The sequence below is a fragment of the Cydia fagiglandana genome, chromosome 12 (assembly GCF_963556715.1).
Source record: "Cydia fagiglandana chromosome 12, ilCydFagi1.1, whole genome shotgun sequence".
In the NCBI taxonomy this organism is placed as follows: Eukaryota; Metazoa; Arthropoda; class Insecta; order Lepidoptera; family Tortricidae; genus Cydia; species Cydia fagiglandana.
This window is the reverse complement of record NC_085943.1, coordinates 4,876,371-4,903,775: the sequence shown is the minus strand read 5'-3', so window position 1 is coordinate 4,903,775 and position 27,405 is coordinate 4,876,371. Positions and strand designations below refer to the sequence as shown.

At 41.9% G+C, this 27,405-nt stretch overlaps 3 protein-coding genes across 3 annotated transcripts in view; 2 read left to right on the top strand and 1 right to left on the bottom strand.

Annotated features, from left to right (window-relative positions):
• Positions 1–709: 709 nt before the first annotated feature.
• Positions 710–4,184, bottom strand: LOC134669481 (metaxin-1). The gene is made up of 6 exons (XM_063527066.1): positions 4,022–4,184; positions 3,771–3,917; positions 3,399–3,668; positions 2,941–3,175; positions 2,079–2,233; positions 710–868 (listed from the first exon to the last, which is right to left on the bottom strand). Exons 1-6 carry the CDS (start codon positions 4,097–4,099, stop codon positions 800–802), a joined length of 954 nt encoding a protein of 317 aa, XP_063383136.1. The 5' UTR covers positions 4,100–4,184; the 3' UTR covers positions 710–799.
• A 2,704-nt stretch (positions 4,185–6,888) lies between these two features.
• Positions 6,889–8,162, top strand: LOC134669485 (B-cell receptor-associated protein 31-like). Its single transcript, XM_063527072.1, has one exon. It carries the CDS (start codon positions 7,079–7,081, stop codon positions 7,685–7,687), a length of 609 nt encoding a protein of 202 aa, XP_063383142.1. The 5' UTR covers positions 6,889–7,078; the 3' UTR covers positions 7,688–8,162.
• A 405-nt stretch (positions 8,163–8,567) lies between these two features.
• The window catches only part of LOC134669488 (ral GTPase-activating protein subunit beta), a 70,789-nt gene continuing 51,951 nt past the window's right edge, over positions 8,568–27,405 (top strand). Inside the window, exons 1-7 of the mRNA XM_063527075.1 lie at positions 8,568–8,844; positions 10,546–10,719; positions 11,912–12,149; positions 19,899–20,133; positions 22,311–22,471; positions 23,078–23,220; positions 23,989–24,106. Coding sequence (XP_063383145.1) covers positions 8,809–8,844; positions 10,546–10,719; positions 11,912–12,149; positions 19,899–20,133; positions 22,311–22,471; positions 23,078–23,220; positions 23,989–24,106 — 1,105 coding nt within the window. The 5' untranslated portion in view covers positions 8,568–8,808. The remainder of the gene's footprint in view (positions 8,845–10,545; positions 10,720–11,911; positions 12,150–19,898; positions 20,134–22,310; positions 22,472–23,077; positions 23,221–23,988; positions 24,107–27,405) is intronic.

Below are 27,405 nucleotides of genomic sequence, written 5' to 3'. Positions count from 1 at the left end.
GAACTAAATTGACTTGCCTTCGGCTTCTCATTTGACTTGTAACATAAAGATCCATTTTAATAATCGTTACACATCATATACTCCATCATCTGAATTATTGCTTTGCAAAATCGTTGACGAAAGCTCTAACAGCTCAAAAACTTAAGAAGTGCCTGTGGTCTATGTTGAAATAATAAGAAAACTCAAAAAAAATACTTATTATAATAATATCCCCAATGTACAAGTGTTATTTACACGTCATAATTTTAAACGTCATTTGAAATAACACTGGCACAGTCTGGGCTATTGAAATCGCTGCCAACTTAGCTTGGTCTAACTCTATGTGTGTTCTCTGTGCTTGAGTTGCCAGTGGTTTCCAATTTTTACATCTGATGAAAAAAAAGCTTTTTCCGTCTACTTTTCATACCGGTTTGGCATTTTACCCTTTTTTGACGCACAGCTACCTCGCACGCACTAATTAAGTGATTACCTTGACATACGCGGTTGTCGCCACCGATGTGTGAGTGAGACTCTGCCATGTGTCACTACACACCCTTGTGGGTCCGTATCTAATATCAACACCGACATAGACAAAAGGCACTTGTTAAGTTTTTATCTTATTCTCTGCCGAGCCAGCTTTGTAAGTACACAGATAGAAAGTGGCGGTAAATTAGATCACTTATACTAATTTAGAATCACGCCTCAGTTTACTAACAAAGTTGGCTAGCCAGATATACTAATATACTGGTTGCGTAATGCAGCAGGAGCCGGTAAGAGCGGTGCTAGGGCGTCGCCGGCGCCGCTAGCGCTCCCACGCGCGTCAGTTGTCGTCTTCGTCATTCTCAAACATCTCGCTGTAGTCTTGGGAGTGTTCGAAATCTTTCAGATCCTGAACAAAAAACAGCTGATTTAGGCTCGTGTTAGATAAGTGAGAATGAATAAGAATACAACTCGGTTGTGTACATTTTTAAGGAAGCGAGCAACGTGAGGAGTAATTCATGCGAACACTATTGAAAGCAAAGTAAATATTGGATTTCTAGGAAATTTTCACGACAGCTAGAAAACATTTTGTTAGTATTGACTAAAAGGTAAATTAATAAAGAGCATTAACCCCTGTTATCTATTTTGTTTGCGTTTCAAATAGAGCCCGACGGCTAATCCTATTGACTATTGTTAAGTAAAACCGCACGTGCTACTTACCTGCGAAAAAGGGTCTTAAGTATTATATATGGCACCTGAGCGCAGGTTAGTCCAACGCTCAAAAAACCAGTGTAGGTGCGCTCTCCGATAACGCGTCTTTGTTACGCATCTCGATGACACATTTTAGACTGGTTCTGTAGCGTTCGACTCGCCAGTACTCAGTAACCGAAGTACTGTACTTTTTATGCAGGTGGTTGTGGCACGTGGCACGGCGGTTTTACTTAACAATAGACAATAGGATTAGCCGTCGGACTCTATTTGAAACCTACGAACTATAACAAGCACGCAATGATAGTTTTCATACTGGCACGCTCCCGAAAATCAAATTAAGCACTTGCTTAACACATTCAGCGCCAAGAACCCGACTGTCGGGTACACTGTTCGTAGCGACTACGCGCTCCATACGGCAAAGACGTGGCTACGCGCTACGAGCGTAACCCGTAGCACTTAGTAGCAATGAATGTGTAAAGGCTCTTAGCACTTGCTTAAGGCAAAGATTTGATTGATGGAATGAATGGACCCATTTGATATGGTCTAAAAATGTTAACGGCTCCAACAGTTAATCAGGCACTGCTCTTTACTAATTTACATCTCTCTGGTATCAGTAAATAGCTCCATGTATATGTCGGCGGCCGATCGTAAGATCAGGCAGATCGTAATGTTCCTGTGTAATGTTATGACTGTAATGAATAGTCACATTAAACCAATATATAGGTAGGATAGGTTCGGTAGGTTGCTTCAGATGCCCGAAGGGCAAACTGCCCAGAAATAGGAGCCCCGCTATGCTGGGCTCCGTCGACTCATGGAACGAGTCAAAGATTTTCACGTTTCACGATATGCCTAGGAATTTCACGATATGCCTGACCTTATGATCGGCCGCCGACATATAGATAACCAACCTGGAACATGCCATTGGCCACGGCGTAGCCCGTCATGGCGATAGCGGCGAATAGCGCCGCCATCAGCTTGTTACGGGTCTGATGGGGGAAGTTGGCTGCTTCGCGGTCAGACTGTGTGCCCGTTGACTGCTGCTTTGCGTTCAGTCTGTTGTATTCTAAAAATTATATTGAATTAATTGAACTGTTTTTAAATTTTAAATAATGGCCTTTTTATATGCCCCTGGGTTGCTAGACACGGGCGCCTATTATTAGGAAGGCGGAAAATCATGCAGAATGGAGAGCCTTTGTGTGCAAAATAATAACCTCATGTGGTTGCGACCCTCAGTCAAGAGAAATCGAGGAAGAAGAAGAGGGTTGCTAGAGGATGGAGCCTGGAGAGAGCAGCACTTAGGGCCCCCCCCCCACAGCGTCTTTCGAGCGTCGGCGTCTACAACTCTATGGCCGCTGCTCGACGCAATGTTGACGCAACTGCGCAGCGACGTCATTTTCCATAGCGCTGACCAGGAGCCCGATTTTTGAAATTCGACCGGTCGATTTCTTGTAATTCGTTGAATAATATCTCCATATCTCCGCTACTAGTTTAAATTCTACTAATAGAATAGAAAACGAGTGGTCAATACCACTAGATTCCCAATTACTATCGCTCGTTTTTCAAAAATTACCATTTCACCGATTTCCGAGTGACGGAATCGAACGATCGAAATTCAAAAATCGGCCCCCAGACGCCGACTGACGCCGATGCTCGAAAGACACTAGATGTGGGGGGGCCTTTATGTAAAGAACCTATGCAACAGTGGTGACTTTTCTCTAGATGAGTCTAGCCTATCCAATTTCTTTAAAATCTTACTTTTAAAGCACTCACCATCAGTAACCTGTCTGAAGTTCTTCTGATTAATCCTCGCAACAAACCTCGTGAGGTTAGCAATGCCTTTAACATGGTTAGCCAGCGTCGCATTTGGGAAGGGAGCTTTGACTAGAGGAGCGAGGTATGCAAACACAGTGGCATCAAATGAGGAGGGCCGGTTACCAAAGAAGTATTCACTCTCTCCCAGCCTGTCTGACAGGGTTTTAAGGCACTTTTCTGCTTCACTGTATATCTGAAATTGTCAAGTGAAATTTAAGTGGCAACTAACTGCCTGTAGATAATGGAACAGCTGTTTTTTTAATAACATCTTATACAAATTATTTTCTGGTAAAATGTAACAACAATTATTAACAATTCTAACAAATTTTTTCTAATGGCAGAACCTTGTTGTAAGGTCTATTTTTACCAGTTTTTTGTCACATTTAAAAGGACAAATATAGTTTTTATAAACTTACTGTTTTTTCTATTTCTTTAAGGTCTGTATGTTCTCCATAGAGTGCATCAACCATCTCTTTAGCTGCTGTTTGATATCTGGAGGGATAGTAGAAGTTGAAGGGAATTCTCAGAGCCTTAGCATATGTTGGCCGAGTTAAATCTGCATAGTTTGTCTCATCCACCCACCACGCAAACTGGTATGCGGGGTAAAGTTTCTCGCTCAGGTACTGGGTAAAGGCACTGGCTTCGGCTGCCTGCTTGGTGTTTAAGTGGACATCTGTGCTGTAATGCTGATGAAATATTGATCAATAAAAATGACTACTCATCAACTAAAGTTCAATTCTAAAATTATGGTTATCATATCTCGTTATTAAAATAATTCCTTCACTTACCAAGGTTTTTAAGTGATCAACGACTTCTTCAAAATTAGTAAGGACGGTGCGCCCATCGCGCATGACTGGTAGCCTGCCTTTGGGTGTGAAAAATGGATTGTTTGATTCCCGCACTTTTACTGGCACTCCGATAAATTTCATATAGGTCTGTAGATAAAGAGAAATTAAATTATTCCACATCAGCTATTGATAATACACATACACCGGCCTTCGCGAAACGGAGGTTATAATATTGTAAAAAGAACACTTACTAAAACTTTAAGACATTCTGAATCAATCGAAGCCAGACCCCACTCTCCCTTCCATATATCCAGTTCTATACTTGCCATTATTTTCTGTAAATAATCTATTCAAAAACTATTTTTTGGAAATTTTGCTAACATTCAATAAACTTTTTTTTGTACTGCCATAGAGTTCTCGATTACATTATAGACTATTGATATGTCATAGTATGTCATAGACAATATAATTTATTCTGTACAGACCAAGGGCCCAACCTTTTCTGTTCTCTTTCACGACGCAGCAACTAGTATCATTTCTCTCACCTCGCTCTTTTAAAATGCCGTTTGTCAAAAAAGGACAACCATACTGTTGACAAGGCGGACTTCAAATCAAGTGTTGCCTTTCTTGATGCGCCCACCCTGTGTATGTGTGCGTAAAAGCGTATATGTGTGCTCTTTTAGGGATGTGAAAAGTCGATTTTAATCATGTTATATATCGATAAACGCTACACAGCGGAACGAAATAGCGATTAATTGAAGCTTCAATATCTTCGTTAAACATAAACATTATTGAAATGCTAATGGATAATGAATATATTATAATATAATAATATAATTCAATTATTGCGGAACACCTATTTTAGGAGGTATTTATGTATTTTAATTAAATATCTGAACTTTCCCTTGGTTCCCTGCTGGGGCGTGACTATAAAATTGTGATCTGATAACCACAATAAAGAATAAAAGCGTTTTTGGTCATTTTAGGTATCGTTAAGCCTTTGAAGTAAAATTAAAATTGCAAGAAATGTCGATAGTTTATCGATATGACTTTATCGACATGGCTACAGCAACGTGGGCCTCATTGTTAATCGTACACTAAACAAAAGTGGCAACAGTGACAGCTCGCTGAGACTACGTCTCATGGACATTAAACATAACTGGATGGCGGACATTGGCCAAAAAGTGTGTCCACATGAGATAGTCAAGGTGGGCCGTTGTATCTCTTTCTAATTAGGGTGACCATACGTCTTATGTATGTGGGATATTAGGATAACATTTAAATATATAGTTTGACCAGGATCTTTTCTTAATCGTGCATAGTTATATTAGTAATAGAAATCATACTGTCTTTTCGCCTAAAAAGGGATGGATATCGTTTTTTCTCTTCTGTAAAACGCTTCACACAAGCTTAGGTACTTAATTTAGTTGTTCTAAATGGTGTGTTCACATTACGGCACCTATGCAATTAAAACTTTGGCGAGGAAGAGAACCCTATGGAGGAACCTGGTCTTCAACAGAAGGATATGATGTCACGATCCTCAGTATTGAGGGACCAAGTGAAGAAGAAATGCTGTTACTAGTAGGCGTAGGTACTGGACCTCGAACATGGTCGATCGTCAGGAAGGTGGTCCGCCGTAACGTCTGTCAAGAACACAGGTATGAGTGAGAGAGATAGAGAGACAAATATGCTGACAGAACCAGAGGGTCTACTGTGAACCATGTTCGACGTGTTGCCTCTCTGTCACACTTACGTACGAATTACAAATACACAATTAAATTTACAAATGCGACAAAGACGCAACGGGGTCGGCTCTCAGGACAGTGGAGGAATTACATACAGTCTTTGCCGCCTTAGGCCACAAGCCCTACATAGCAAGCTCTAGCCGCCCCCCCCCCCTTTCTCAGCACCCATCATATAGACTGCCGCCCAAAATATCTGGCCACTAGGCCCGGGCCTACTCGGTCTTAGGGCAAATTCGTAACTGCCTGAGGGTCGCGTGGGTCCGCTACGCCCACTTGCTATCGTTTTTAACTAGGACGCTTGTCACTGGACCATAGACATCGAAGTTTGCAAATTGCGAGCATCTTTCTCTGTTACTGTAATTACTCCTTTATAGGAGTAAAAGAGAAACATGCCCGTAATTTGCGAACTTCGGTGTTCACGGTGCTAGGCCACCTGTGCGAAAAGAGAAGAGTCGTGAAATGTAAAGAAATTAGTGATGTGCCGTTCTTAGTAAATTTTCCAAAGAGGGTAAATTCCCAGTAACGTTTCTGGTATCGTCCCAAAAGTCAGTAAATTACGATAAAGTTCTATTTTTCTTTTATTATCAATGTGTTTATTATTATTATAACAATGCATAAATGTGTCTGTAATGTTTAAGGACTTTGGATTTCAATTTTGGCAATTATTTATTCTGTATTGGCTCTCATTTCACCAATTTAAACATGCCGAAATAAATACATACCTATTTATATAAACTTACTTAAGTACCTAATAAAAATTGTGTAACACTGATTCTCATCGTGCCGACATCATAGTCACCCTAATGAGTTTGACAATGTTGTCTTGTATTTTTATCGCAAAATGTAATAATTGTGGCTTCCGTAATAATATTGACATCATACTTATTTACAAATTTCTTAAAAGATATCAGAACCTTACTCTGAATATAGCATTTAAATAATATAAGAAGTTATTTAATTTGAGTAGTATATTGATATAAATACTACCACAATGGTATATTTTTAACATTGGCAACACGTGCGAGTGAGACACCGCGACCCACCTTTGCTATCTCAAGTGGACCGTTTTCTCTAGTCTGGTACGAACGTCTTTCTAGCTCGGTGATAAAGTTCAATTTAGTATGGCAAAATAAGTGACAGTGCAGTCCATCTTATAAGTCCATGCTACGTCTATTTATATATTATGTCTATGGTACAGACTACCGCACCGCATCGCGACGTCCGCGATCTTGGCGCAGTGCGGTAGTCTGTTACGGCTTTAAGCTCTAGGTGCTGGAGGGTGTAATATCCTAACTTCCAATTCAATCCGGAAGTGTATAGGTAACGTAATCAGAGAGCGAATGAAAAACGAACGAATCAGCTGTCAATGTCAATAAAATGTTGTCTATGGTTGTTATTGAAATGATTATATGCTATTTTTGTGTTTGAGTTCTTTTTCTATTTTCAGTCGGTATTGTGAGATATTCAAATTTATAAAGCAGTTTGACTCATTCATTAAAGTGTCCTAATCTCAATATCGTGTCTATTTAGTTGAAAACGAAATCGTGTCTATTTACTTGAAACATGTCTATTCAGTGGACATTTATCGCCGGCTACCTGTACTTCGAAGTTGCAATAGTCGCGATAATGATGCTGCCCATCGCCAGTCCACGACGATGGCAGCAATTCTTCAGATCGCGGCTGTTCGCCATGTTCCGCGAACATGCCGCATTTTACTTCTACGTTCTACTCGGCGTACTCAGTTTGTTCCTTATGGATGCGGTCCGGGAGATGAGGAAATACTCACACACTGATAGCCACGTGCATCTCTCCACTGAAATGAAAGGCAATGTAAAACTCTTTAGAGCTCAGCGGAACTTTTACATCACTGGTTTTGCCATTTTCTTGGCATTCGTCATTAGGCGCCTTGTTACTATGATTTTGATTCAAGCAGAACTGTTGGAGAAATCAGAAAGGATAATAAGAGAAGCTGAAACTGCTAAGGACCTTGCCAAGACTACTGTATTGACACAAGCTTTGCAGTCTGCCGGGGATTCTAACAATGTTGAAAATTTGGAAAGGCTATTGCTGGATGAACAAAACAGAGTCAAAGAGTTGGAGGAAGAAGTAACATCTTTGAAGGAGCAACTGAATGAAGCAAAATGTAAACTGGCTGAAAGGAAGTCTGAATAAGTCTGTGATTTAAGATCTTGGAGATTAATCAAACTGAAGCCTAATTTTAGTATGTATTTGATTAGAGGTTTGTTAGGAAATTATTTACTTTGATTAAAACCTAGTCATACTATCTGAAAAATGTTACAATTGCAAAGAACAAAAAGATTTTATGAAATAATCATTTAACATTTTTAACATAGTCATACTATGGGAAAAATGTTACATTTGCAAAGAACAAAAAGATTTTGTGAAATAATCATTTCTTATTCTTCTTATTGTGTGAAGGGATCATAAGTTATGATAACTAAATAGTATTTTGCCAATAAATAATCATTTAAACTATGAACATTGTAATATGTATTTATTTTAAAACTAAAATAATAAACTAAATTCACATGGTATTAAAGGTATAAATAGATCATAATTAATAAAGTGTTTTGCTCTCTCGGCTTGTCTCTGAAAACTGTTTTCAATAAAATAATCTTTTTGATAACACACTTGTTTTATTTAATTTTAATTCAGAAAAATATGAATCACAATCAAACAAAATACATAGTCTGGCTAACAACTTTGTCAGAAGAACAAGGCGCGAAATACGATTTTTCCACGTTATGTTAAAACTATAGCCGCGCAAACAAGTTTGTAAGTAGAAAAGGCGCGAAATTCTAATTTTCTATGGGTCGATAACCCTTTGTGCCTACATTTTTTTAATTTGCCGCCTTTTTCTACTGACAAGGTCAGACTTAAGTTTTAAGACGATTGAATGGAAAGGTGTGAAACCACTTAAAATTTCCTGTCTTATCTTTACATTATTAAGGCAGTATGGCTTAGAGCTTTAGCCTGTCCAGATTGACGAAAAAAAAACTAACTTTGACGTGTTGACATGACATAATGACATATACCGTAGCAGAAAAAAAGAGTGAAAACTTGAGAAAATCTCTAGAAAATTTCTCGGGATACAAACTTTCTACTTGTGTAGAATACGGCAGTTTTTAAACTAATACTATTTTAAAGCGTTGTCCGAGTATATCAGTACACAATACAATTTGAATTGTGCTTTGTTATTGTTTACGAAGCAGCTCGCTGCGCGTTGACTTGGAGACGAACGGGACAGCGGACGGCACCGTTATACCTTATTTATGAATGTGGGAATCTTCAATAGAGTCAACCATAAGGTGAGTAACCTTCCCTCTGCCTTAATAATCGAACTTTTAATCTGCATAGTATGTGTTCAAACTTGGATTAAGGTGTGTTTCATTACCTTTGGAGTTTTGATTGATTAGTTACTAAACGCCCTGAAACAGTTGTATTGAATATCCTTCACCTCAAGGGAACTTATGTAAGCCTATGTTTAGGAGATATTCTTTGACTATGGTGCCTTTAAAAATATTGTCACTACTTTGAAAAAATCTCGTATCTCGCATTGCTACTTGCATCCCAGACATAGTCACCGCATTTATATTTTGATTGACAGAACAGGATACAAGTTTTTTTCAAAGTAGTCACGATATAGCCATTCTTAACATTGGGAGTTGAAATGTGCTAACCATCTTTCATATTCCATCCAGCATACCAAAAGCGAGACTCTAGTCCAAAATTCAGTCAAATTTAGTTGTTCATTTGTGCCAATATTTGAATGCTGTAGTAGCATGGAGAAATATTTTAATAAACATAAGAAATACGCCTAACAGAACCACACTGACTATTGGCAATTATACTTAATTACATTTTGAAGTTGTGGACTATTGTTGGGTGATTTTACAGTAAAACAAAGTAGGGTAAATTATATTTTACATCAACTATTTCTTACAAATTGGTAACATTTTCCAATGACAAAAACACCAATAAATCTGTATCTTGTAAACCAATATTTTCTACAAGCCTTACAAACGTACTGTATAAGGCCTGCATGTTATCATAACATCTACAACATCATTTTACTTAATTAACTAGTGTTCCACTTATTATTAACACACATGGACATACATCACAAATAACTAATAGTGCTAATGACAATTAATCCTAATATATTTCACAACTGAGTCATACATATTATCAACATGAAATTCAATTTGTGTGCCAGATGGCTAGCTAGGTACACTAAAATTCACTGAATGAATTAGGTTTAAAAAGAGAATGTGTGTCAGTTTGTTGTTGTTTCATTTAGTAAAGGTTGCTGCAATAAAACTAAATTAAATTCAGTGGCGGGTTTGCCCTAAGGCCAAGAAGGCCCGGGGCTAGGGCGGCAAGATATTAGGGGCGGCAAATTGTGACAAAAAAATTAAATGATGAAAACAAGAAATAACTCAAAATGTAGTTAATATTATGGGTGCTGAGAAAGGGGCGGCTACAGGGCCTGAGGCCTATGGCGGCAAGGTCTGCAAATCCGCCACTGATTAAATTATGTATAAATGCTGGTTAGTGCTATTAAAATTGTCTTTTATCTCACTGTACTTTATCACCCCACTTCAAGGGTCAAAGCTGGTTGCCTCTTTTTAAACCTATTACTTTTAACAGAATGTGATAGTGCCACATGTTTTATATTATTACAACAGAAATGGTAAGGAGCAAGATATTATGAGATATCCGTGCTTAGCTTAGCCATATTGACATTATTTTTTACTTTATATTGACATTGTTAATAATTTAGTTAATTAATCGATTGCTTATAATGGTTTTTAAATTGTGTATTGCTTGACATTTGTATAATTATAATCAATTGTTATTTTCCTACTTGACGATCATAATATAAATTCGTATAGATTAGTGTAAAATAATTTATATTGTAATTTATGAAATAAATAAATCTAAATCTATTAAGATAAACTTTGGTTCTTTTTTTTGTTGTCAAATTCAATATTGTATATGGCCCGCAGAACAAGGATTCAGGCGGTATGTACGCCGAGTGGAGCTCGCTGCCGCTCGAGGGCGGCGGGCACGGCGTCCTGGGCGCGGTCGGCGGCGCGGCCGGCGCGGGCCGCGACGTGGTGCTGGCGGTGGTGCGCCAGCTCACCTCGCACGAGCCCAGCCCGCTCACCACCGACGCCGAGGTAACGACGATCCAAGAGGCTTCCGGACCTTAGGGCCACCCCACATCTAGCGTCCCTCGAGCGTCGGCGTCTATGGAAAATGACGTCGCTGCGCAGTTGCGTCGACGTTGCGTCAGCAGCGGCCATAGAGTTGTAGACGCCGACGTTCGAGGGACGCTAGATGTGGGGTGGCCCTTAGGCAGAACGCTGAATCATAACTATGTTAAGCAATAGCCACAGTCTAAATCCTGTAGTTCTCTCAACTGGTAGCCGGCGTGAAACTTACGAGCTGGGTATACTAACAATACTGCATGTTTGTGTCTGGTTGATATATCACAAAACATAGGAACGAGCATTGCCTAAAAGCCTCAGTTGCGGTTATAACGTGAATGACCTGGTAAGCTCGAAAATCATACTGCTGTTGGAATATCACACGTTTGTTACTACCAAAAGAAGTATAACAAATCAGCAGTATTGGTCGCGCCCGCCGCTCACTTTGACGGCTAATACCAGTCTTATGCGAACCGGTTAACGATATGACGATGTACACACCCACATTTATTTATACCAACAAATCACAGTCATCACAGAACTTGCATGCGATTTTAGTTACATTGCGGACTGTTGGTTACGTCCATTTCAACCGACCGACCTAAATCCGCAATGTAATGAAACTCGCATGCGAGTACTCGCATCGTTTACTAATAAATAAATTCATTTATTTCAGATACATGATTCATAATTACACAATTAACAATTAATTAACACACTGAGTATATGTACATTAATATTAGAATCAATAAAAATAAATAAATAAAAATAATTACATTAAAAATTAGAACTAAAATTACATGGTCAGTTAAAATAACACTAAAATAACATGGTCAGTTAGACGCCCCGTGCAGCTTATCCCAGTGAAGCTGGAAAGGGCCGTCTAGGCGCTCCGCCACCGTCTGAAGGAGGCTATTCGGGCTGCCACGCAGGCGCCTCACCAAGGACGCAACGCGCTTAACCTTGGGGCCCTACTGGTCCAGAGTTGCAGAAGACAGAGTACAGTGGAGAAGGTTGGAGGAGGCCTATGCCAAGAGGCACACGGAACTGCGGGACATTTTGAAGAAAAAACGATAACATTTTAAAAAACTTTTGAACCCGAAGATCGGAAATAAAAGGCTATATAAAAAAATAAAAATAAAAACCGTTTCCCCGTCGACAGGTGGAGTGGGTCCTGGAAGTGATCCGCTTCGGCCTGTCGCTGCCGCTGCAGGAGCACGAGGCGCTGCGCGACTGCGTGCGCGTGTGCTGCTCGTGGCTGGCGCCGCTGCTGCCGCCCGCGCCGCCCGCGCAGCCGCCGCCGCCCGCCGTGCCGCCGCCCGTCGCCGCCGCGCCCAAGCGATACGCGAGGAAGATACTCCGCCACTTGCACAATCTGTTCGTGCCGAGGCCTAATGAGAGTGAGTCCATATTTTTATATTATGAATTTAATACGTCTCTCTAATAGCATGCATGTAAAATTGCGGGTGTCACTAAAGTTTATTATTAAATATTATAGGACATTCTTACACAGATTGACTGAGTCCCACAGTAAGCTCGAGAAGGCTTGTGTTGTGCGTACTTAGACACCGATATATTTAATATATAAATACTTAAATACATAGAAAACGACCATGACTCGGGAACAAACATCTGTGTCATCACACAAATAAATGCCCTTACTGGGATTCGAACCCAGGACTATCGGCTTCACAGGCAGGGTCACTACTCACTAGGCCAGACCGGTCGTCCTTATTAAATAGTATTAATCATAATGTAGGGATGAATATTTGATATTAGGGTGTTAGGAGCTTTGAGTTGAATATAATTTTACTTGCAGGTGGTCCCGAAATTCAAATTAATAGTTTTTCATAAAGTTTCACTATGTCGTTTAAATTGGTTTAACCACTATGTACATATTCCTTGGCATTAACTTTATAAAGGCTGTGATTTAACTTGTAAATATTTATAAATAGACATATTAACGTCCCTTGATATAGTGCGTCAAGCAAATCTTGTCAGTAGCAATGTAAAGCAAACTAAAGTAGGGCAACACTCAAAGAGTAGTATTGCGCTAAGAAAAGCACCAATGTACAATGTACATCGAACCTAAACTTTTTTTTCCGCTGAGCGCGCCCGTCAATTCAAATTGTCACTCGCGGATTCTCTATTGAAAATGTTTGAAATTGTTATTAATAGGTATGGACGGACAATTTAAAAGCGGTGTGTGATGTTGATAAAAATGATTAACTAATTTGAAGATCTCAAAATAAAATTAGAAGTGGACTATGCCGTTAAACAAGAATGTATGAATAAAATCATTGCTTCAGCAGGTAGATGTCCTACTACTGGATTTTAATATTTTATTAGAAGATCAGATTTCTCAGTTGCCACCGTAGGCATTGTAGGCATCTTAGCTTTGATTAAGCACAATCTTATTTAATATATTGGTATTTAATGGTGATACAGCAGAAATATCTCTTGAAATAGAATCGATTCAGAATGTAAACAAAGATGATGGCTGTCATTCGCGATCCACATTCCACAGATAAAGCACAGATGACACGCGATTTTCGAATTATTCGAACACAGTGTTGCTAACCCGCGATTTTTCAAATTTGCCGCCGTTTGCTACTGACAAGATTTGCTTGACCCAGTATATATCGAAACTCCATATTCTTTATTTTAAAACAATTTATTCTGCTTCAAAATATAATTAAACTAATGGTGTTATTTTGTAAATACTTATTGTGTAATTTGTCACAATCAATTCTTTTGTTTTCTAGACTTAGCACAGATTACTTAATATCAGTGCAGATATGCCACTCATCACGGTACAGCTCATTATACAGCGAGAGTAAAAACATTAGTCTTAGGTCGAAAACGACGCGACGGCCTGGTAAAACTAATTCAATAATATGTGAGAGTGGCATATTTGGTCAACGTTCGGTTTGTATATTGGTTTTTATAACGCACTCATTGCTCTTTCTTTCAAGCACTCACATTCATATATCAGACGGAACTGGGTGAGTAACAGTAACGCTTGATTTCCGCACGCTTTCCTTACTTATTCGTAGCACGGTTACTAATCTTTAATTGCTAATATTAAGATGTTTGGGGACGGTAAAAGTGACGTCACGTGACGTCATATGTCATAGGCCAAATTAAACAAAAAACTACGCGAATGCTATAGCATTCGTGTCAGCAAATGTCTTAATTAATAAAAAATAAAATAATATAAAAATTTTACCTTCCAATAAAATTATTATTATGTTTCCTATCCACATCGGATATCTTCATTGAGAGAGTAACGCGATCGTTGACCAATGATGCCGCTAGCGTCTATGTAGTCGCTCCGCCCCACGCCGTGACGTAGTTCCGCTTCCACTTCCTGCGAACCGTTGCTCGCTTCCCGCTACTCGCCACCGCCATGTCAATGTTGAGGAGAAGTACCGTCGGCATAAAAGTAGCCTAGTAGCCTGCCAGGAAGGCATTACTCAGATATCCGATGTGGATAGGAAACATAATAATAATTTTATTGGAAGGTAAAATTTTTATATTATGTGTTCCGTACTCCACATCGGATATCTTCATTGAGACCTGTTTATTATCTCCTGGTGGCGAGTTAGCGGGCGCGCAAGCGATAGGGCTACACCTACTGTCATAGAACTCAGAGAAAGAATAAATATGTATACACCATATTGCAACCCATGAAATCACAGTGACTCGTTATAATGTGAATTACAGGAAATTGAGAATTGAAATTGTAATCTCAGGTTCGAATCTGACGTTAAACTGGTTTAAGAGAATTCTCATTCGAAATCGCATCCGATCCGCAGAATCTCGGCGAGTCATGTTCCCAATTAACATAAGCGAAAATATCGCTAAGTGAATAGCTTTCCAGCCAATTTAGTTATTAAGTACATCGTGGATCAAAAGCAATCGTAGGCGAGGCCGGCTTGGATGAGACTGTGGCTGAAAGAAATAAGCGAAGTGTCCCCTAACATTTTGTGTAATTCTCGCAAGGTGACGTACCCAGACTACCTACTTATACTGGGTCTATACTTTATTCCGGAGCTTCTAAGAGTCCAGTCGGTAAGACACGTTATCTGGTTTAGAGCCGAATTTCGGACACAAAATAATAGCGTTAAAGTTATCTATGTAATTGCCCGGGCTACAGTGTAGTAGAGTAAGGTCATTGACCCTGCGGCCTGATGCTAACAGCAAAAGTGCGGCAGCTATTCTATCGTACTTCTTCTAACGTGCCTAACGTTGTAGGGCTATTTAAATTAGGGCAAGTAGATGTCTCGCGTCCCAAGCTGGTGCTTTGGGAGGCGCTGGTCTCGCTATTAATGGCGTTGGAAGAAGGCATAGTGTCCGATAGTGGTTCATACACAGCACTTGTGAGAGGCTTATGAACGAGTATCGTTCTGAAAGCTAACATGGATAATAGAAATAGACGTCTGAGATAGCTCGCTACTTCACTGGATAGAGGTACCTGGCAGTTGATCTTATTTTTGATGCACCATAAAGACCGTTTCTACATTGTGGCCGTACATGCAGCCTAGACAAGGGGACGATCTAGGGGCTCCCGTTACTGTTTTCTATACAAACACAGTACCGGAATCGGGAATATCCGGTTCTTCCATATTAGTGAGACAGTGACAGTTGCGTTTCGTTCGCTACGTAGCGTTAGACCTTGGCATGTTATATGCATGCGCCAGTCACGCCAGTAGCGGACGTCACTCCTGATCCCGCCAGCTCGGTGTTGGAGCGTCCTATCTGACAGGAGCTACGCCTCATTCTTAAGGTCGTTGACTCGTAAGGGAGGGCGGTCTGACGTTGTGTTCACTAGGACCGCTAGTAAATTGCAAGCTTACCACAGCTGCTTTAAGACTCCTTATCACGCCGTCGCAGTACACAGACTAGGCTGGGAGGTGGAGACATCCATGCCAAGTCTCACAGGCAGCTGTCAAAGGTCGTGGTAGCAGTTCAATGAGTCTGATAAGAAATACCGTGGCACAGTGCGAGGGCTCTCGAAAGCGGAGGCCGGCCAACAAGGCGCCTGTCAGGTGAAGACAGTCTCGGCGGCTGCTGGGCGCAGCTGCCACTCGGGCGCGCAGTGACTTCTTGATAAACCGTCGCCCTCGGGGGTTGTACCGACCTGGCAAGTAGCAAGCAACCAGCGCGACCTGTAGACGATCTGCTGGCATCAGCAGTTTTTGCGACAGCCGTAGTAACGGAAGGGATGTAGTGTCGCCGTCGTTTTATGTATACTGTACCGGTGCGGTTGTATGTTTACACTTCTGTCGTCAGCGCTGCAGATGCGGCCCGTTAACGGTTACTCTTCGCTGAAAGGGCCTTACCTCGTACATTGTCTACCAATATTGGAGATTGTAACGGACTGCTTTCATAAGATGAGGAAGAAGGTGGTGCGAGGCTTTCGGCAGCTCCGTGTTGCTGGGGACTGCGAAGGCTTCACCTTCCTCCATGAACTAAAGTTTGCGAATTTGAGACTGAACAGAAGGCATTGAGTCTCATTTCTGCGAGAAACTCTGCAGCAAGGCAGGCCTGTATGTCGCGAAAAAGAAAACTTTCAATCGGTGTGTTGTGCCGCGTGTCCCACGTGATGTCTAGGAGCGTGATGGTCTAATTCGCTTTATCCGAAGAGACACCCTATATCGAGTTAGTATAGGGCATCGAGTTAGTAGCATGCTTTTAAGGAAATCGAACTGATGAAATCAAGTCTAAAATCGATCTTTTCGATGCCTTTCACCTCGGTTTCGAGCGGTCGCACAGGGCTTTGTCGCTAGCTGTTCTCCGGTTGGACCACTCCATGGCCTCGAGAAGTCGTAGGAGCTTCGAAGCGACACAGCGAAGTCGATCAGCACCTTTATGAAGCCCGGGAACACGACGTATTTTCCTCTGAGTATCGACATATCTTACCGCTTTCAACTCCGGGCAGTCGAGCCGCGCTAGGACGGGGCTCTTTACGACCTTGTCTGCCGTCGCCGGAGGATTCTTTAACCGAAACCAAGAGCTTAGCGGTCTGTTCGTGCTGTACCATACCATACCTATACCTGCACCATAGCTATAGGCGCCTGCGTACCTCAATGGAACCATGTGGACAGGACAAAACTGATACTGTGGCGCCCAGCGAGCAAGGGACGACATCGTCGTAGTTGCAGCATCGGTGGACAGCATCGGCGTGATTGTGGCAACCGCCGCCGCTCGGGAGGCGCCGGTGCGTGAAGCTAGGGGCGCCATCGTGGCGGCCGGCTCGGGGGGGGGGGGGGGGGGGGGCACCGGTGCCTGAGGCCGGGCGGCTCATGGCGGCCGCCACTGGTTCGGGAAGCGCTGGTGCGTGAGGCGAGGACCCATAGTGGCGGCCCGCTCTAGAGGCGTTGTCGCGTGAGGCGGGCGGCTCCATCGTGGCGGCCGCCGGCACCGGCTCGGGAGGCGCCGGTGCGTGCGGCGAGAGGCGCCATCGTGGTGGCCAGCTCGGGAGGCACCGGTGCATGAGGCGGTCGCCGTCTGGCTGGCTGGTCTGGGAGGCACTGCTGTGAGGCGAGAGGCGCCATCGTGGCGGCCAGCTCGAGAGGCGCCAGTGCGCAGGTGGTGGTGCCATCGTGGCGGGCGGCATCATCGTGGCGGGCAGCGCCATTGTGGCAGCCGCCGCCGCCGCGTCGATGCGTAATGCGAGAGGCGCCATCGTGGCGGCCAGCTCGGGGGGTAGGCGGCGTCATCGAGCGGGCGGCGCCATCATGGCGGCCACCGTCGCCAGGCTCAGGTGCGAGAGGCGCCGTCGTGGCGGCCAGCTCGACAGGCGCCGGTGCGCGTGACGGACGTTACCGGCACGGGAGGCGCCGATGGCTAGGCTCGTAGTTGCACGCATCATCACGGCGACGCTGTTGCCCTCGGCGGTGCCATCGTGGTGGCCACCACCGGCGCGTAGGTCACCAGCGACGTCATGACGGCCGGCAACCAACGCGGCGATCGTCGCTGTACTCGTAGCATTTCCACTGCTTACACGTAACTTACCTTCCTTCCGCTCGAGCAGTCGGGACGCAGAAGCGGTCCGCCTTCACCTTGGCGCGATCCACCCGCGATGCGCCCGCAGCTGCAGGAGCGGGCGTGTGACGTCTCGCAGAGCCACGCGGATCTCTCGGAGTCCCGCTGGACTGGAAGCGTCCGCACCGCAACTGCAGCAATAGGAGCGGGCGTGTAACGTCTCGCGGAGTCCCGCGGACTGGAGGCGTTCGCACCGTGACTGCAGCAACAGGAGCGGGCGTGTGACGTCTCTCGGAGTCCCGCGGACTGGAGGCGTCCGCACCGCGACTGCAGCAACAGGAGCGGGCGTGTGACGTCTCTCGGAGTCCCGCGGACTGGAGGCGTCCGCACCGCGACTGCAGCAACAGGAGCGGGCGTGTGACGTCTCTCGGAGTCCCGCGGACTGGAGGCGTCCGCACCGTGACTGCAGCAACAGGAGCGGGCGCAGTAACAGGAGCGGTGTCCACCGTGGCCCGCAGCGTCGCGGTGTCTCGGAGTCACCTTGGACGACAGCAGAAGACGCGGCGCGCGGGCGGGGGCGGGCGCCGGGCCCGCGCCCCCGCGCCGGGGGACGGGGCGCCCCGGTCGCGCCGCAACTAACAACACGAGGTACCCCCAGGCTACTGCCTGAGAACCCTCCTTTAGTGTCGAAGTAACTTCTGAACGCCAATAAAATTAGAATATCTTAAACTGGCTCACCGGATGGTTCGAGACAATCCAAACCTCCTTATCGGCGAAGCGCGGCACCCGACAGCGGCGCGCGCAGGCCGTCCGCCGCCGCGCCGCCCCCGCCGCCGCAGGCACGATGACCGCGCGTTCCCTCTCCGATGCGGAGCGACTTGTTACCACTTGTTAACAAAAAACCACTGACGCACTTCCTACTTCGATCTCGAAAATGCGAGTTAACGGTAACGATTTTAGCAGCATGGAATGTGAAAATTAATTTAGCAAGAAAAAAGTGGGTAGAATCGAAAAGCACCGTTCGATGACTTCGATCGCGAGACCGCCAAAAGACTAATAGTGGCGATCTCTGCCATATCTCACTATTTAATCGACCGAGCTTTGGATCGGAAATGTTAAATCACCATGCTGCAAAAATATACGCAAAAAATATTTCGTCGACGAAACAATGACATGGCGGTGGCGAGTAGCGGGAAGCGAGCAACGGTTCGCAGGAAGTGGAAGCGGAACTACGTCACGGCGTGGGGCGGAGCGACTACATAGACGCTAGCGGCATCATTGGTCAACGATCGCGTTACTCTCTCAATGAAGATATCCGATGTGGAGTACGGAACACATAATAATTCTGCCTATATACTTACGTCCCATTGCTGGACACAGGCCTCCTCTCATGCGCGAGAGGGCTTGGGCTACAGTCCTCAGTCTCTTCACGCTAGCTAATACTAATGTTACAAATATAAAACTAACCGTTTTGTCTGTATACTTTCCATGCTTAAAGTGGTATTTAATAGCGAGACCATCGTATCATTGGTTATTAAGGAAAACAGAATCCTAACACATTACAGTCTATCATAGCTCATGATCTAGCGATGGAACATTTTCACAAGACGACTATATTGTGTTTTTTAGTTTTTAAGATGCAGTGGGTTCAGCCAGCAGAGTGTTAGAAAAATCGTAGTGCTATTTTAGATCAAATAGTCGCCAACAAATATGAAAAGCAGTCTTGAGACCCTTCTCTAGCTATTTCATCGATTTGAAACCTGATTTAAGTGATCAAAGAACTATTGCTCTGTATATAAAAAAAACACATTGAATATTTATCTAAAACGCAGCATTAAACATATGTTGGACCCGGGTATGTCCTTAAACTACGTCCAAGGCAGCAGCGTCCCTCAAATTCGGTGTACTCGACTGCGATCGCCAACCCGCCTGCCAAGCGTGGCGATTATGGCATTCACCCCCCATAAGGGGGAGGCCTATGTTCAGCAGTGGACGTCTTATGGCTGAGATGATGATGATGATGATGAAACATATGTAACTATTTATGCACTTTTTTTTCGGGCACGCACGGCCGTCTCAGTGCTCAGCGTTCTGACAAGTACTTGAACACACTGCACCTTAACCCTATGGACCTCGCTTACGCTCGCTTCGACTTGCAGGCGGCGACCTGATCGGCAAACAGGCCGTGCTCTGCCACCGCGTGCTCCGTCTCGCTCGCACCGTAGCCGGCTCAGCGGACCTGGGAGCGGCGGAGTGGAAGTCTCTTTTGCTCCTACTGCTGGCCGCGGCGCGGGCGCTGCTGTCCCCGCCCGCCCCGCACCACTCCTCGGCTGACCAGTTGTGCAGGCGTGTGCTGGCCGTGCTGCTGGAGGTGTGGCTGCTGGCGTGTCACAGGTGCGTGCAGATTATGTTGCAGTATAGGGTATTTGAAATGAAATGAAATTTATTATTAATAACAGAATTATAATTCGGTTAAATTATGTTCTAATGTATGGGCAAGAAAAACAAATTATAGCCAGCATTCTATGAATGTAGTATGATACCTTTGGGTATGGTGCTTTACGCACACTAGCGTCCCTCCCCCTCCCCCTGACGCAACCCCCCCTTTTAGCATGAAATATGTCCCGATTTACGGTTTTTTTTTATTTTTGAGAAAAGTATTAGAGTTAGGAAAAAAGTGTCAATGAAAGAAATGTTCCCTATTAAATTCTAAACAAAAAAGGTTATGTACAACTTTTTGGTAAGACTCACCATATTCATGTATTAACTTGTTGAAGTTCAATATAAGTTAGTACGTGATAGTACTGAAATAAAACTAATACGGAGAATAAGCTTGCAAGCTTATTCTCCGTGAAGATTTCTTTCAGTACTGTCACGTACTATGTTATATTGAACTTTCACAAGTTTTTCAACGGTTAAATTTTGTCGAAGTTCATCTAGCTAAAACATCAATATGGTGCGTCGTATAAAAAAAATGAATACAACCTTTTTTGTTTAGAATTTGATAAGGAACATTTTTTTCATTGACACTTTTTCCCTAACTCTAATACTTTTCTCAAAAATAAAAAATAAACCGTAAACCGGGACATATTTCATGCTAAAAGGGGGGGTTGCGTCAGGGGGAGGGGGAGGGACGCTAGTGTGCGTAAAGCACCATACCCAAAGGTATAATACTACATTCATAGAATGCTGGCTATAATTAGTTTTTCAAAAAACACAATTTGACCGAATCATTAATTGACAACACATTTTAATTATCACAATATTAACAACATTTATACAATATTATATAATTAATGGCATTTAATTCATAAATTCTAATTGTCAAAAATACAAATCTGGGAACATCTACATTCTTGCGGTATCTTTTTGATTTAAAGAATTATTGGTAGATCAAAAAAATCTTGATATGTGTTTATAAAATAATTCTTCCGACAGCCACTTTTTTAGTCTAACTTTAAACGTCGCGATGGAAGTTGCATTATGATTGTATTAGAAAAAAATACACAATGCATGAAATAATGCACCAGAAAATGAATATAGAAACGTAGACAGCAGTTATTTTTAGACACATCCTATTTAAAAACCGTATAAAACTATAGAGTAGGTAATGTGATTGTGACGTCACTTGCTAGTGTTTCATAAAAATTCCATAGTAGCAAAATCGTTATGACGGTTCGAAAAAAGAAACTGATTTGACTAGTAGTCAAATACCCTATTACTACATAAATTTAATCCTTAATTTTAAAACTGGTGGTAATTTTTGGCTGGCAAGTTAACACTTTGACTACCGAGAACCCGCGTGGTAGGCACTCGTAATGTTTGCTCAGATGCCAGACAACCCGCCCAGCGGGTTGTTTTGTACGCAGATATAGACGACCGGTTTCTAGGGTAGTGCGCCGTTTTTTTCCCGGTTGCGAAAGTGTTAAAAGATCCCGGAACTCATTTAACCAAGTTGAGAGAGAGTGGTCACGACCCTCGCTCAGGGTTTGAGAGAGAGTGGTCACGACCCTCGCTCCGGGTCGTTCTTTATGCAAAGGTTGTCCTTCGCGGTTCAACGTGGCAACGCGGCGAGCATGATGGACTCCATTGCATCTGGAGGGGCGCGGGGCGAATGTTGTGAATAGTTTTTGTGTTGTTAGTTTTGGTCAGAGATATATATATCTAACTCCGTATAAGATAAATAAAGTCTAAGAAAAAAACGTGCCTCGGAAATCAAGAAAAAGTCATTCTCGAATAGATGGCGCCATATACCTTTGGCCTATTCTCGGCTAGATGGCGTTGACGACACCGTTTGATATTTAACAATTTTAACACATATCAGTGAAAGAACATGGGTAAGTATGGAACAATAAAAATTAAAAATCATTTATCCATAAACATATTTTGATTAATTTATACATTTTCAATTTTATTTTAAGATTTAATCGTGTGTCGATAGATGGCAGGAAATGTACCGTGACTACAAAATTTACTTTGGCAATAGCTCTCTATACTATCGATTCTCTTTAGTTTAGGTCAAGAGATTTGTAATCTTGTAAGTAGATTGATTTAACCAATATATATGACAGATGCTTCCCGTCGCCCCCGCTATGGCGTACGCTTCGAGAACAGTGCATCCGTTGGCGGCATCGCGCGCCGCTCACGGAGCAATGGACGAGAGTCTCGCTGTGCCTTACGGCGAGGCTGTTAGGGCATATGTACGGCCCGACGTTCCCCAAGATGCCTATAAGTAAGTTATACTCAAACACATCCAATTTGTCAGTAAAAAAAGGCGCGAAATTTAATTTGTTTTATGGGAAGTCAACTCTTCGCGACTATTTTTTTTTATAATTTGCTGCCTTTTTCTACTGACAAAGCGGAAGTGCCAAGTGCCAAAGTATACCAATTTTATTACAAGTAATTATTCATGGTTAAAGCAAAGATTTATTGGTTGTTTTAGATGTGTCTCTATAACTAAATCGTGCTCGAATTTGACAGCTAATAGCGCCATGCGATGATGGTCGGTCAGTCAGTCTCGGTTGTCAAAAGATGACATTTGACAATTAATTTACCACAACACGTATTGCTATCTTTTTAAGCTGTCGAACTTTGGGCCCCGATTCTTCTTAGCATTTACACATCTGACAATAAAATATGATTCTTTAAATCAAATTCAATAAAAAAAAATCCTTATATCACTGTCAATTATACAAGGTAATTATTTCAATTAGTTTAGCAGCCTCACCAAGCCAGCACCAATGTCATACATTGTCACGTTTAATCGCTATAATAACATCTACATTAAACACTTGAACATAATATTCGAGTCCCTCAATACTGTCTTGTGTATGTGTAGGCGAAGAAGACGCCAACCTCATCCCACCGGATATGTCCGCCGAAGCTGTCATGCAGTCCTGGTACCGAATACTGCACACCATCGGCAACCCGGTGGACCTGTGCCGGCCGCATGTCATCAGCCAGACTCCGGACTTTCTGCAGGTATTAAAAACGCCCTAAAATATAACCTTAGGACATCGGCTGAACACTGTTATCCTTAGATTTTCTCGGTATGGTGGTAAGTGTAAATTATGTTTTAGCGTTAAATGCATGATTTTTTCTTTTTGCCCGAAATTTATATATGTATCACATAATTGTTTACCGATTCTAGGAAAAATAGTATTTTTAATTTTTCATTCATATTCATGTAAATATGTAATTACCAGTAATATATAAATGAAATTTTTTACTACCATTAGAAAGGTACACTATTTGTGATATACCTATGATAAAGTTTTTAAATATAATATTAATAATTACATACCCCGAAAAAACCGTTCAAAATCACATACTAAACATTATCAACTTGTGGATTTTTCCAAGTTTGCCGACTTGTCGTCTTAAAACGAATGTAATTTTTATAATTTAAAAATATTGCCTAAATTTAACCCTTAAATCATCATCCTATTACTTGACGTTTTGTATGAAAGTGCGTTCAAGAACGTAAGCCTTTTTATTTTAGAATTGTGAGCTGTCTAATGGTTTGTAGACATTTAGCAACACTATGCATTTAAGGGTTAATTGTGCAACATACTTAGGCCCACTTGCACCATTCCACTAACTCGGGGTTAGCCGGTTAAACCTGGAGTTACCATGGTTACCAGTACAATTTGACACTGGGTTGACGGTTAAACCGTTTAGCCCCGGGTTAGTGGGATGGTGCAAGTGGGCCTTAGGAGCCCAGAAATCCATAACATAACTCTATTACAGTACTCAGTGCTGGAGGAGGGCGCTCGCGACCCGTCGCAGCACCCGTGCCTGCAGGCGCTGCCGGCCATCTTCCACAACGCCATGCGAGGGCTCGCCGCGCATGTCGACGCGTTCCTTGGTATGTATGCTATCCTGGTACTTACGGCAACATTAACTGATCAATTATCATTTTAAGGGTCGGCTGCACCTAACCGTCTGTTACCGTTAAAGCCTTCGCTAAATTTTACTGTAGGTATTGGGAGTTTTATAGTTCTCTGCTGTGATGTTGATCATTCCGTCAACTGGCGTTGGTGCAACTGGCCCTAAACCAATCTTTTTTCTTTGGAGTCGAGTTCGCAGATCTGCGAAATCGTCTCCACACTCGCGTTCGCGGCTTCGCGCCGCGATTGTAGTAAAAGTGTGGACCGGACTTTTGGAAGATATTCTCTTTGATTTTTATTATATCACATTTATTCTGTTTTACGAAAGGCTCATTTAAACCATGCACCAAGTTGCATGTGTTTTATCGCACCGTCTAAATGAGCCTTAACAAATTCTATTAATAAGATGATTTTGAAATATGGATCAGTCAATGACATATATTTGAATACAAGAGAATTGGCTTGCAGAAGAAATTCCTGTCTGTAAATTATTTGCACTTAATTGTTACTTGCCAAGATACTTTTATACATTAACCTCTTAAGTACCTGTAGGCCACCAAAGGAAGACCAAAAACAGCCACTCAGGGGAAATAATTCGTGTATGAGCGAATTTTGGCATAGTTGTAGGTCAAGGTGCCTTACACAACATACTGAAAGTACTGGTGGATGGGGGGTGTGCTAACGGGTGGAGGGGGGTTTAAAGGTCCCTTTTTTTAGTTTTTTGTAAATAACTCGTAAACGGTGGCTCATACCAAAAAATGTTCTTCTACACAAGTAATCTACATAAAATTTCCTACAAGAAAGATTCCGTACACTTTTTCGCTAGGATCAATAGTAAATAAGATATTAAAGCCGGTAATTTAGTTATAATCAATTTTATGCTCCCTTTTTTTAGTTTTTCGTAAATAACTCATAAACGGTGGCCCATAACAAAATATATTCACGAACATATATAATCTACATAAAATTTTATACAATAAAGATTATATACACTCTGGAACCAACCCATCGTTCTGCCAAGCCAACTGAGCTACCGAGACTTACCCGAAGACAGCGAAAATTTCTACTACTACATCTTTCATATCAGCCTTAAGGTACCGTTTGGATTCAGACTACGCCAGCATTACTGCTACAGTATTCCACCGAGACATTACTGCCAACTGCATTACTGTCGCAAATGACGAAAATCGCGCAGCAACATTGATTTTGGCATTTGTGCTGTAATAGTGTTACAGTCGACTGCACTAGTTCAGGAAAAGTCGGAAAGGTAATTTTTCGGGCAGTAATGCAATGCAGTAGTATTGCAGTGCGACATTACTGTCGACTGTATTACTGTCGCAAATAGAAAATATCTACACAGCAACATTGATTTTGACAATTGACAATGCAGTCGGCATTAATGTCGCGTTGCAATAATGCTAACTGTCGACTTCACTACTGTAGGAAACGTCTAAAGGGTAATTTTCTCGATTCATTTATATTATATTGGACGTTTCAGGCAGTAATGCAGTCGGCTGCAGCAGTATTGGAGTGCGACATTACTGCCGACTACATTACCGTCGCAAATGGCAAATATCCACTCAGCAACATTTATTTTGACAATTGCGGCAGTAATCTGGCGTTGCAATATTGCTACTGGCGACTTCACTACTGCAGGAAACGTCAAAAGGGTGACCACCAACGACCCAGTGGCACCTGACTCCATTCTCAACACCATATTTTGCCGATGCACGACCGGGTGTGGGGCCCGATGCAGCTGCCGAAAAGCAGGAATTTCGTGCTCCAGTGTCTGTGGTGTATGCTCTGGCTCATGCACTAACGGAGCCCCCATCGAAATCACCGTCAGCAATGATGATGATGATGATGATGATGATTTTGTAGTTTTAGAAGATAATTAGAAATTTTATTTATAAAACTATACGTCCCAATCTTCAAAATAGAGTTACTTTTGTGTGTAGAATTGATAATAATTAAATTTCTCTCTTTAGTATCTTTTTAAATATTGATCCTAGCGAAAAAGTGTACTAAATCTTTCTTGTAGGCAATTTTATGTTAATTATTTATGTATAAGAACAATTTTTGCTGTGGACCGCCGTTTACAAGTTATTTACGAAAAACTAAAAAAGAAAACCGGCAAATTGATTTAAATTAAATTTCCCCCTTTAATATCTCATGAAATATTGATCCTAGCGAAAAAGTATAAATAATATTTTTTGTAGAGAATTTTATCACGATTATTTAAGTATAACGTTTTTTTGCAGTGGGTAACCGTTTACGAGTTATTTATGAAAAAGCAAAAAAAGGGACCTGCGAAGTGATTGTAATTAACATTCCCCCTTTAATATTTTTAAAAATATTAGTCCCAGAGAAAAATATTACGTATATTTTTTATAGGAAATTTTATGTAGATTATTTATGTATAAGAACATTTTTTGATATGGGCTACCGTATAACAGTTTTTTATGAAAAACTAAAAAGAGACTTTAAAACTGATTATAATTAACTTTCTCGCTTAGTAACTTTTTCAATATTGAGCCTAGTGAAAAGTATTCAATATATTTTTTGTAGCAAATTGTATGTAGATTATTTATGTAATAGAACATTTTCTGCTATGAGCTACCGTTTACGAGTTATTTACGAACAACTAAAAATACATGAACCTTAGAACTGATTATAAATAACATTCCTTCTTTAATAACTTTTTTAATATTGATCCTTGCGAAATGTGTACTGTATTTTTTTTGTAGGAAATTTTGTGTAGATTATTTACGTTTCAGAATATTTCTGCTATTGGCCACTCTTTACCAGTTATATACGAAAATATAAAAAAACAGACTACACAATTGATTTTAATTAACGTTCCCGTGTTGATATCTTCTCGAATATTGATCCTAGCAAAAAAGTGTACAGAATCTTTCTTGTAGGCAATTTTATATAGATTAATTATGTGTAAGAACATTTTTTGATATGAGCTACCGTTTACGAGTTATTTACGAAATCCTAAAAAAAGGGACCTTTAAACCCCCCCTACTCGTTAGCACACCCCCTATCCACCAGTACTTTCGTTATGTTATGTAAGGCACTTTCACCTACAACTATGCCAAAATTCGCTCATACACGAATTATTTCCCCTGTTTTTCCTTCGTTTGGTGGCCTACTGCATACAATTTTTAGTACATACTTATTCCAAATCTATTTTGAACTTTTATTGTGTAACTAAGGGCGACTTGCACCATCCCACTAACCCGGGGTTAACCGGTTAAACCGGGAGTTACCA

Coding starts and splice junctions, on each gene's coding strand:
- LOC134669481 (XM_063527066.1), bottom strand. CDS start 4,099: ATGGCAAGTATAGAACTGGATATATGGAAGGGAGAGTGGGGTCTGGCT. Junction 3,918..4,021: donor CAGAATGTCTTAAAGTTTTA/GTAAGTGTTCTT, acceptor CTTTATCTACAG/ACCTATATGAAATTTATCGG. Junction 3,176..3,398: donor TTAAAGAAATAGAAAAAACA/GTAAGTTTATAA, acceptor TGACAATTTCAG/ATATACAGTGAAGCAGAAAA.
- LOC134669485 (XM_063527072.1), top strand. CDS start 7,079: ATGTCTATTCAGTGGACATTTATCGCCGGCTACCTGTACTTCGAAGTT.